Source organism: Apium graveolens, chromosome 1 (genome assembly GCF_009905375.1).
Source record: "Apium graveolens cultivar Ventura chromosome 1, ASM990537v1, whole genome shotgun sequence".
Lineage (NCBI taxonomy): Eukaryota > Viridiplantae > Streptophyta > Magnoliopsida > Apiales > Apiaceae > Apium > Apium graveolens.
The window spans coordinates 143338918-143352072 of NC_133647.1; the positions used below are offsets into that span (position 1 = coordinate 143338918).

General features: G+C 31.4%; 1 protein-coding gene across 1 annotated transcript; it reads right to left on the reverse strand.

Moving 5' to 3' along the window:
* Positions 1–8211: 8211 nt before the first annotated feature.
* On the reverse strand, positions 8212–9610 carry LOC141707747 (B3 domain-containing protein Os01g0234100-like). The gene is made up of 3 exons (XM_074511093.1): positions 9572–9610; positions 9139–9348; positions 8212–8904 (listed from the first exon to the last, which is right to left on the reverse strand). Exons 1-3 carry the CDS (start codon positions 9608–9610, stop codon positions 8212–8214), a joined length of 942 nt encoding a protein of 313 aa, XP_074367194.1.
* Positions 9611–13155: the final 3545 nt, after the last annotated feature.

Here is a 13155-nt window from a genome sequence, read left to right on the forward strand (position 1 = left end):
TTGTACTGTAAATATAAACAAACACCAGAATCTGTCTTAAATTCTCCAATTATGCACTTCAATCTATTTGTAAAAATGATGCATACTTCTATTCTTGTACCAACCATACTTCCATACTCCTATGCCATTTTGGTTGAATAGTTTCGTGGAATCTTACTTTGATGTCTCATCTTACGAACTACAAAAAAAAATCAGAACATCTATGATGTTAAGTCTATAACTATTTTAAAATTTCTGTATAATTGATAATATTTAGAAAAAAAATCAGAACATCTATGATGTTAAGTCTATGATGTTTCAACTAGTGATTTGACCAGAACTTTTAAGTGATGTGGTGTTTTTGATACTTTTTAAAAAAATATTTACCGACTGTATGGATGCATATCGAGATCTCAATATTCTAGTGATATTCCCAAAATATCATACAAAATTAAATTGATTTTCTTTAAGATCTTCACAGTCAACTAATAATTTGACCATAATGTTGGTAGTAGTGTTTCGTCCCATATTGATGTTTCGATTTTTTAAGAAAGAAATTCTTGAAGATCCCACCAAGTGTATCCATAAATGCCATTATATATTATTTTATTTTATTTTTCCCAAAATTCTGTAAAAAATAAATTTATTTGGTTTAAGATCTAAACAATCAACTAGTGATTTGATAAAACTTATATGTAGTATTTCGTCCCACATTGGTATTTTTATTTCTAAAAAAAAACTTGATCCGCCCATATGATTTTGAAGAACTACATATTTATGTGATATTCCCAAAATTTTGTAAATAAATAAATTTATTTGGTTTGAGACCTTAATAGCCAATTAGGAATTTGACCAGAATATCGTAGTGTTTCTTCTCTTAATTTTCATATATTGATTTTTTGAAAAATATTTCTTGAATATCCAACCATTTATATATGTGAAGAACTACATATTTAAGTGATTTTCACAAATTTTCGTAAATAATTAAAATTCATTTGATTTAAGATCTTAACAGTCAATTACTAATTATTTGATCATCATGTTTAAGTAGTATTTCATCCCATATTGGTGTTCAATTTTTTAAAATATATTTTTCGATGATCCAACCATATGGATCTTAAGATCTATATTTTTTAGTGATGTTTCTAAAACTTCGTAAAAAATTAAATTTATTTAGTTTGAGATTTTAATAGTAAAAAACATTTGACTGGTACATATTTCTGACCAATACATTTTATTTCAAGTTTATAAAGGAGTTTCAGAATAAAGTGAGCCGATTTTGGACACTGAATGAAGTTCTTTAGTAAATTATGTATACGAAGAACCGACATTGTAAGCAAATTGAAGTTCTTTAGTAAATTATCAAGGTGGAGAACCAATATTGCAAGCAAATAACGAGAGACTTAGATGGTGAACAATAATAATAGATCAAGAAGTTCGTCAATTTTTGCATGAAATAACGTAAAAAATAAGATTTTGTGCTAATTTTTATCAAACTTTTTATCTCCCCACTCGATCTGAACGTCATATCGTCGTAACACCCTTAATGTTAGATTTTCATAAAGACTTTTCATGTCATTCCTATTCAGGTCCTTATATACACATATTGGTGTGTTTGTTTCGTCAACTTTTATACCTACACATGAAATTCAACTTTCCCCAAACTAAGTTACAATTACAATTTTCAAGTTAATTAAAAAATAGGTGTTAGGTTTATTTATATGTAACTAGAGATTACATAGTTATTTTGGTAAGTAATTAATATTTTAATATTAAATTACTACATAACTTGTGGTGATGAGTTTGGTAACTGACTTTAGTGTTAACTACAAAGACCATGAAATTTAAACTTTTCTTACCCATTTGAAATACAACAAACCAAACTGTATAGCTCATTTTAAATTTACATCAAAACAAATGAGGTCTAGATATTTTTAAGATAATACTTAGTATCCTTTTGAACATTCCATTCATATGTAGCTGCAAAAATCCTGACACCCTTAAATCGAGCAAAATATATACATATAACATCAACATATGAAATGGGCACTTTGTAAAGAAGTTTCATGGTAGTAAACAAACTATCATTATATGCTTATCAAGATCAAAGGAAGCTAGCTGCACAAGCAATTGAAATTCATATTCGTGTTTTATTATCATATATATATATATATATATATATATATATATGAAGATTGTTATAAGGGTTAAATTTTATAAAAGCATATTATTATTGTAGTTTAGTACATATTAAAATGGGAACCCAAAATATTTTAAGTTGAAAACTTGTAATTCATTTAATGCTAATTATAAATTCATAACCGGTAAAACTATAGAATACTTATTTTTGAATATGATGTTTTAGGGATAAATGATCTTTGTATTTAAAATGGATCCTTTCATAATTTAAATTTATTCGCTATATAAAATTAGTAGTTATATGAAATCAATTATTAATTTTATATTTTTTATTATGTTAAATTTATATATAAATAATATTTTTAATATATAATGATATTTTCAACGTATTTTAAATAAATAAGAGTGAATTGCAGATTGCACCCCGTAACTTTGGCTAAAATTCAATGTTATATACCTGTTTTTAGAAATTGCAAGTTACATCCCTTATTTTTAAAACCCGTTTTACATTACACCCCTTTCGTCATTTTCCGTGAAAATTGACTGTTAACGTTAGTTAGCAGGGGTATTTTAGTACTTGCACAACTGAAACATAGTTACATCCAATCTCACTCTCATTTACCCGATATTTTTACCCCCAATTACCTATAGTATGAAACCCTAATTACCTGATAATCGAAATTGGCATCAATTGAAAGCGTAAAATGAGGGGAAGAGTAAGATTTGTGGACGATGAAGCTCCCGATTACAGTGTAGTACCTGAAGGTGAAGTAACTGAAGATGAAGGTTGGTAGTTCGAACTTAAATTTTGCACAATATGTGTATATATATGTTCCGACAATTCGTTTTATGCATGTATTATGTGTCGTAGTCTATTATGGATGCTATGCTTTGCTTTGAAGAAGGTTGTTGCTGTTGTTGGTGGTCCCTTTATGTTGTAGTAAATGTAAACGTGAGTTCGATTAAAGAATGTAGTGGTCCTTTACGTTTTTGTTGCTTTAAAATTATTTACTGTAGTCACATGTATGGTGGGTCATTTGCATGTTATTGTATTTTACTCCATTCTGGGGTTTAGTAATTGAATTATTTTTTTATTTCAGTTGGCTCTGTTTTCTTTACCATCAAAGTAAATTATGATGGAGAATTTACTGAGCATTTTAAGGATTACTCTGGTGGTAAAATAGCGTACTTCGACTATTGTAATAGCAAGAAATTTAAAATGTGTGACTTGGATGCATTGTTTGGAGCTTTGGGGTTAGAAATAGGTACCTACAATACCTGGTTATTGCTTTCAGACCATTTGTTAGAGTTAGGAGCACTACGGCCAGTTATAAATGATAATGATGTGGATATATTTATGGATCTTATTGAAGTTGGATATTGTAATTCCGTTACATTGTATACTACAATAGCCACAACAGAACCAATGAGAGATAGTGATGGTTTTGAGGACTATGATTTCTCCTTACTCAATTTGAGTTGGATGAAAGGGAACAAAGAGTATCTGAAATGATAGAGGAGTGTAACAGAAGTGAAGTGAAAAATCAAACTAAAGGGGAAGAAGAAAAACATGTTGTTGCTGACATACCATTTGAGGCTGATACCTCAAATATAGATTCTACTGAAACTGAAGCACCTGCACCAAGGAGGAGAAGGAGAGTACCTCCTCCAAACCCACCTTTTAGAACTAGAAAAAGGGGAAGATACTCAATGCTCAGAGTAAGTTTTTTTATTTATGCATTGTCATTTTGTATCTTGTTATGTGAAATTATGTGTAATATGATATTATATGTGTTTGGTGTAACATGGGCTGTTTAAAAATACTGAGGATACACCACTTGTAGTAGATGATGATGCTGACATGCCACCTCCACCTCAACCAAGTCAACCAAGTAACACTGATGTGGCAAAGGATAGAAATGTGATAAAAGAAGATCATGAGAAAGTTGAGGGGTTGACTGATGATGGTGTTCATGAGGAAGTAGGTGTATTGGAAGATGAACAAGCTGATGTAGAAGATAATGACAAAGAAACTTACGACAGTGAAAGCTCTGAAAGTGCATTTGATAGTGATGAAGAGAGGATGGCAATTAGTTCCTATGATGAACAAGATATTGCATATCCAGAGTTTAATGAAGTAACTGATATGGATGATCCTCAGTTCAAGCTTGGAATGGTGTTTAGTTGTGGTGCTGTTTTTAGAGCTGCTGTTAGAAAACATGCTGTTGTGCATCAAAGAGGAGTATATTTGAAGAAGAATTTGGTTGATAAGATAAAGTGGATATGCACTGAAGGTTGTAATTGGAAATGTTATGGTATTAAGATGCAAAGATCAACAAGTATCCAAATTAAGACATTGTTCACAAAGCACACATGTAATCCTGTTTGGGAGCAGAAGCAGGTGACATCCACATGGATTGCAGAAGCATATGAAGACCATATAAGAATGAATCCTACCTGGCCAGCTGAAGCATTTCACTCCAAAGTGGTGAATGACTTGAAATATAATGTTTCATATTCCATGATATATAGAGCTCTCAAAAAGGCAAAAGAAAGTATTTTAGGGAAACTTGAAGAAGAATTCAAGTGGTTGTATAGGTATGGGAATGAACTGAAAAAAGCCATGCCAAGTACCACAGTGAAGCTAATGACAGAGGATGCAGAAGAAGGTGTAGAAGGTAGGAGATTTAAGAGATTTTATGTTTGTTTGGGTCCTTTGAAAGAAGGCTTTATGGATGGATGTAGACCACTGATAGGTCTGGACGGATGCCATTTAAAGGGGCCATTTGGAGGTATCTTGCTCACAGCAGTAGCCACAGATCCCAATGATGGGATGTATCCTGTGGCATGGGCCTAGGTTGAATCTGAAAATAATGATTCCTGGAGCTGGTTCCTCTCTTTACTAAAAGATGACTTGAGGGTGGTCAATGATGGTGGTTACACCTTCATTAGTGACAGACAGAAGGTAGATATATACATTCATATCAACTTTTAAAATTCTTTATTTCTGATATTTTATTTTTGTAACTGTCACCTTTTAATAATATGTCCAATTTTATAGGGCCTTGTTAATGCTCTTGAGGCACACTTTCCCTCAGCAGAAAAAAGATTTTGCGTAATGCATTTATTTAGGAATCTAGCTGGGCTGTACAAAGGAGTTGGTGTAAGGACTCAACTGTGGGCTGCTGCCAAGGAAACAAATGAGTACTTCTTTAAAATGCATATGGGATAGCTTAAAAAGGTATATTGACATCTTTAATTTACATATTTCATCAATGCTAGGTATACATAAAAATGCATAAAGGACTAACATAATTCACTACAGATGCATTCAAAGGCATATGAGTGGTTGGCAAAAAGACCTAGATCTCAGTGGAGTAGATCAGGGTTTAGGACAATTTGCAAATCTGATATGTTTGTCAACAATAGTTGTGAGGTATTTAATGATGCCATTAATAAGTACAGAGAAATGGGAATTGTAAGCATGTTCAAGGGTCTCCACCTGACATGTATGGAAAGAATTCAAAGGAGGAAAACAAAACTAGAAAGGAGAAATACTGACTTTTCCACAAAGCCACTTAAAAAACTGCACAAGTAAGTTTATAAATTTTTAATGTGATTTATGCATACCTTATGACTTTACTGAGTTTTTAATGTGCCATGCTTATTTATTTAGGGCTATGGAGAATGCTGCAAATGCCAGACCCGTATGGAATGGAGGAGATAAATATCATGTTACAATGTCTGCAGGGGGGCACAAAATTGTTGTAAACCTAGATGAAAGAACTTGTGCATGCCGAAAGTGGCAATTGACTGGAATTCCATGCTTTCACACATGTGCCTGCATTTTCTTCAAGAAGCAAAGTCCACTAAACTACATGCATGAATGTCATAGGAGGGAAAATTGTCTTAAAGTTTATAGCCATATTTTAGACCCAATTAATGGAGAAGCATACTGGGATGAGACTGAAGCAGAACCACCACTACCTCCACTAAGGAGAAAAGCCCCTGGCAGACCAAAGAAAAACAGAGATAAAACTAAAGATGTGGTGGTTGAATCAAAAAAGAGTGATCCTACAAGGTTGAAGAGGAAAGAGACATCAGTTCAGTGTTCATACTGTTCAGAATGGGGCCATAATACAAGGTCTTGCAAGACTAGGGTATGTCACTTCTGTTGTATACTTCCTTTTTGTTTAAGAATGAAAATTGATATATCTTTGTTTTACAGAAAATTGACATGTCAACAAAAGAGGAAGAAGAAGGATATGTGGACAATAATGTGACTAAGTCTGATGGTGACAAAATGAATTCAAAAACAACTACATTGGCATGTAATCATTGTAAGACCGAGGGACACACAGCTAAGTCCTGTAAGGCTAAGGTATGTTTTTACATAAGTCCTACTACTACTTTACATGAGGCCTCAAAATTTAACATAATAATATTCCGCAGAAGGATGAGACTGAACAAAAGAAGAAAGAAGCAAAACATACTGCACTAAGGAATGAAGAAGGAAAGAAGAAGGATGATTCAAAAGCAAAAGATGTGAAAGGAAAAAGAAAAGTAACAAGTGACTTGGATGAAGCTGCAAATGGTAACAATGTGGGGAAAATTGGTGGAATTAGAATTCAGGAGCCAAGTGTTACACATGGAGGAACCTTAAGACCATTTCAACCACCAGGTCAAAAACAAAAGGGGCCTTTAGACATTGAGGTTGAATCATATGTTGGGAAGCATGGACAAAAATTTACATCTTTAAGGAAATTGGAAGCTACAAAGGTTAAAAAACAGCAGCAAGTGGGGAAGAAGACTTGGTGTCCTTAGATGTTAAATTTATCTTTTATCAAGTAATGTTGTTGGTCAGTCAAGGGTTAAGTTTTCGTAACAAGAAAGTATGTTTTGTATTTCACTATGTAATGAGGTGAAACAACTACCCTCTGAACCAATTTATCTATGTGTTTGAACCATGACTTTTGTTTAATGTTGGTTAATCTATCTTTTGTTTGAACCATGACATTGTTTAATGTTCTTATTTTCTGCATTTGATAATGATCAATTCACAACACAGAAATTAGAATATTCAACATTATTCCGTGAAATTATTCATAACAAAAACTACACATTCATACTTTATTGCTCTTACAAAATACACAATTCATAACAGAAACTACAATTCATACTTCCAATAATCATTCATAACAGAAAAACTTAATACTTGCACAAAATGAATATTAAACATTACATTTCTGATACTTCATTGCTCTTACACAATACATAAAATCCAAGTAGAACCCAAGTCACAATGAGCAAGTACAAAGCTCTGCCACAGTGACATCTAGATCTTCGACTATTTAGCTCCATTTCCGAATACACCTCAGCTTGTTGCGACATCTCCATTTACTGTGATAACTCCATATTCATAGCTTCTAAAGCATTAATCTGTTTAAGCAGTCCCGGAATAATGGCTTGAGCACGATTACATAGTGGTGGTTCCATCCACTAGAAAAAGTTACACTTGTAATCCACACAACTGATGAATCGACGACCAGGATTTGCATTCGTCCAAGCTGTTCTTTCCGCCACCCATTTCGATGGACGACAATTACACCTCTCTACCATGATTACTCAAGAAAAATTGTGTGACTTGGATGAAGAAGACAATTGTTGGGTATATACTAATTAAACATGAGCACAATATATACACACAGAGTTTTTACCGTTCAAAAATAAAATGCAAACTTTACCCTTCAACACATTAATGTTAACGGTCAATTTTGACGGAAGGGATGCAATATGAAACGGGTTTCAAAATTAGGAGGTGCATTATGCAATTTATGAAAACAGGTATACAACTTTAAATTTCAGCCAAACTAAAGGGTGCAATTTGCAATTCACTCAATAAATAATTATAAATAAAGGAATGTGAAAAATATGAAGTAAAGAATAAAGTAAAAAGTAATAAAAGATTCGAGTTTAATAGATTGATAAAAACTACATGCCAAGTCAGGAATACAATGTCCCTGGCATTTTCCTCGTTGCATCTTTCATCTGCTTTCCAACTTGCTATCCCGATGCATGAAGTTCCTTGCTCTTTCACCATGGTGCTTTAGCCTCTTTCATAATCTCAGATTCAAGTCTCTCGTCTTTCATCTCCAAAGCCTCAATCTCAGATTCTAGTTTTATAATAACTTCTTTGAAGCGACTACTCTTGGTCTCAAGAGCTTTCAATTCCTCTTCTGCTTTAGCTTTTTCAACTCTCTTGATTTTCAGAGCTTCTTCAGAATTAGATGAGAGAATGTGTAGCTTGTTTATCCTGGCACGTAAAAATCCAACTTTCATGCCTAAATTCTCGAAGGCCTTTAATGTCTTATCCCATTTTATCAGATTTTCGCTGCAAGCTATGGACTTGGATGATCTAATAGCATCAGCAATGTTGATGGTTTCAGAAATAAAACCTACCACTAATTGCAAGTTTAGCCCATCAATGAGTTGATCATGCAGGTATGACTTTTGGCTGCAGCATAGCTCATAGTATTTAACCCTATTGTGCTGTGGAATCTCGCAGTCTATGATCATTCCATCCACAATAATATTAAAATTTTCAAAAGTATTTACATCTTTGAAATCAACAAATGATTGACAGAATCTGACGCCTTGAAAATCTTCTGAGCCACAATTAGTAGTGTTCATTCCATATAATTGATCTGCTGCAGGATTAACACTACTACTCAAAGGAACCATCTCTTTAGCCTCCTCAGTTGGGGCATTAGCTTTCACAATATAAACCTACATAAAATATTGAAAGCAGGCATCAAAAGAATAATTTGTGTTCTATTCTCATCAAATTTAAAAATTTAGTTTTCTGATTTGCCTCTCAATGCCGAGGTACTATAAATCCATATGTCAAGCAAAACAAAGAGTTTTTCATCTCATTAGGTTTTACAAAGCATAACATTCCAAAACAAGCAACAGGGAGAATAGAGAAAGTTAACTGTTGCATTAAAGTTGTGAGAACCATACCTTAAATTTACATTCTTCAATGAGATGGAAAACCAAAATATCTTTCTCTTGCAATTTATGATCAATAGAGAAACTCCGCCATCTGCTACTTAGTCCACTCTCACGGGCAAGATACTTGGTTTTATATTCTCTACCACTCTCGTCCACCAGTAGAACAACCGCTTCATCATGCTTTGGCAAATGCAGGTCGGTAAACTTTTTGGAAAGATGCTGTCATTGGAAAGAAGATTACACAGTCCAAATTGAATATTATACACAATTTTGGTTAATCTTTGAAAAAACTAATCAGATAACCGATTATTTACCATCTTAAATCCACTAGCAACATGTGATAGGATCACAGTCTTTGCAAAACCAGGAGATTCAGATGGTCAATTTGCTTGAATCTTTAGAGCTTGATCCATGGCTGGAGATATTTTTGAGTCAAATTTACCTCGTCCAACAGTACTGGTTGTTGCAACATTGGGCTCATTGCTGCAAAAATTGAGACACTCTTATACCAAGCAAAAGACAAACAGCAAGAGATGATATAGAGATATACTTCCGTAGAAGTTTCATTGGTGGTAACTAACCTCTCAATAGACTTGTCAAGATCAAAGGAAACAACTTGCTCAAGATATTTAAACTCACATTTAAACAATCAATACAAAATGTTAAACAATCAGAGTAGCTTTTATATATAGAGTAATTATATGCCATGGCTGTATATACTCAAGTTTGTACATACACACATTTTTAAGAGCAAGCAATTACATTTCCCTAATTTTAAATGTAATTCTAATTAACTTGTTGATATTTATGGTTCTTTACCAAGTTTTTTTAACTTAATCTAATTACTTATATAAATTAGCTCTTTGATGTAATTTAGCTTTTATAAAATTTAGTGATTTTATAATTTCCAAGAAAAGAGCTTACCTCTAGGTTGGTAGTCTTTTCAATTGTATCAGATATTATCCTAATCCACATAAAAATGAAAAAATTCATCACAGTTCAACCATTAATTTATATATATAATAACCAAACATAGGACAATAAAATGTGTGTAGATAGTTTCTCAGAAAATTTAAAACAATTATTATAAGTTTTAAAAAAATACAAAAAACATCTCTAAACAAAAGAAATAAAATAAATACAACATACTACTCCAACACATAAAAAAAGAAAATTATGACTACTTACATAATACTCTACTGACTATTGAGCTACCAATTTGTGATTATCAGATAAATTTTAAAAGACTATCAGCCAATTGGACTTTTGACAGATTTATTATCAATTTATGGGTTATTTTTAAAAAATACAGAGTTCCCATCTAAATATAACACAGCAAATAAATATTTTAGAAAATATATGTTGGGAGAGGTAACAAAGCTCCCGTCTAAACATAACATTGCAAATAAATTTTCTTAAAAAAAACAAAACAAATAAATATTTAAGAAATATACCTTGGAAGGGGGTTGAAATTCAGAGATGGGTAGCAAGGCTTTTCTATACCATAGAAAAGAACAAATGAAAAAAATAAAATAAGCTTCTCTATATAAAAAAATCAGACACAAATACATATTCATTAAAATGTTTAATGGCCGTATTCTTAATATTATGGTGCCTCACAAGGAAATTCCCATGGTGCTTATTGTCTAAAACTTCTGTTTCTTTTTCTATAACATCGAACTTGCACTGAGATGAGGAAGGAACAATCTCAAATTGTTTATCCATTGATTGTGTTTATTGTTTCTCACTTCTAAGCAGCTCACCTAAAATATAATTTTGATGTGAGAATTAGTCTAAAATATATGAGCAGGATGTAAGGTAAAATGTGGTGGTTGGTATTTTGGGTGGGGCCTTATCTTGTAATTTTCTTTTTTTTTTTCTGTAAAAACGTACAAAGTATTTAATTCTTATTTATTTGAGTAGAATATATTATATTAAAATATATGTTAGTTGCTTAACTACAATCTATATTATTTTTAGTATATTACTTCTTTTTAAGAAAAATAGGGAATGTGGCTCGAATAGAATTCACATATATTATATTCAAAAAAAATTTAAAAATACTAAAATATTGAAGTAGGTTTTTTTTTACAAAATGTATTATAAACTGAAATGAAGTGTTTATCACATAAGGAAGGTACCGGTCTTAAAAATATAAGGAGAGTATTCAATTTGAAATTCAAAGAATATATTTGAATTTTAGAAATTTCAGCATAACAAGTCAAATAATTCTTTTTATGGTCATCACCCGCATAAAGACTAAGGTTGAGTACCATTTTGGGGCACAGCCCACTGTATTCAACAAAACACTGTTTGTTTCTTTCACATGATGATCATTTATGATACCTTCACAATCTGTTTTCCGTAAAACCGACCACATATGCAAAAAAGTCTTCCATCGTTTTGAAACTTCATAACTATGAGTCACCTGGTCCGTTTTAGATGATTGGTTATGAGTTTTGCCAGAAATATATTGTAAAATTGACTGTTGTTGTGCATATTTTTTATTTTTCTGACTAGCCATCTGTAATGAAAAGGATTAACATTTTTTAAATTTTGATGAGACATAAAGGATATATACTAATAATTTTCACAATTTTCACCATTGGCCAGTCTAAAACCGATTATGGCTTAGGTCGATTTTAACATTTAAATTAAACTATTTCTTATAAAATCGACCATACTTGATGATCGGCTTAAACTCTTTTTAATGCGGCAAGGTCGAGCAGAAAATCAAGGTTAAAGTGAAATATCGTGATAAAATTTATCCATATGAAAACTAAATTAACAATTTTTATGATTAATAAAATATGCATACATTTTTCAATACATGTTCTCTGATCTATTGACGGGGACTCAAGATGCAAAACCTACTCGTGGAATTTAGTAAGGACTGAGTGAATAAAATAAAATGACTTACTAAATCAAATTTTGAAATAAATAATTCAATTACATTTATATTTCAACTGGTTTATCAAGTTAAAGAATTATTATTTTATAAAGGCACTAATTAGTTCTCAGACAATACCCGGTTATATTATATTTTTTTATGAAAATAAATTTTGAAATAGTTTAATTTCCATATGTACTATACCTAATTTGTGATAATGACAAATAGAATAAGTTATCTATACTAAACTATAATAATCGTAATGAAATATAATTTATATAACGACTCGTATACTTTTGTATTATTTAAATGTGTAATTATTGAATTATTAAAAAAATAAAGTGTATGTATAGGTTCTGTTAGTCGTGTGTTATTTTATTATTATTTATGCGTGATTATTGGTGTGTGAGAATTATCTGTGTAATTAATTATTGAGCCATAGTTTTTTGTTTCCACTTTTAAAAGTGGTTTTATTGCAGATTTATTCTATAAATATTTGGATTGTGTTCAAAAATTGTTTTTATTATTTTGTAATTTCAATAATTATTTTTTTGAGATTTTATAAAATTTAGAAATCAATATTTTATTAATTATTTATCATTAAATGATTTCTGATTGCATTTATTTGTAAAATCAGTATTTAATTCCATACTTTTGCAAAAATTATGAAACTCATATTTTATTAAGTTTATAATATTCTTAGAATTTTAAAATTATTTTGGAAATTTTTGGGATTAAATTCACCCGCACGTTTGTTCGTTAAATTGTTAAATGCGGGTATGAGTTGTGTTTTAAAAATGATTTGACAATTATGAAAACTTTATTTTATTAACTTTCGCATATTTCGAGAATTTTGGTATTAAATTTGTAATTTTTCGATAAGTTTTGATGCACAGCTGATTCTTTATTTTTCAAGGAAACGAACCAAATTTTTTATAAACAGCGAAGCAGGATATGTGTCAGTTTTATAGCAATGCATTGCTGTGTGTAGAGGTGTACAGACGAACCGCTCAACCACATCCAACCGCTCAACCGCTCGCAACCGAACCGCATTTTACGGATAATCGCGAAAACCAGGTTGGTTGTGGATTTAAATTTTAAAAACCGTTTATTCGCAGTTTGGATGCGGTTTTGAA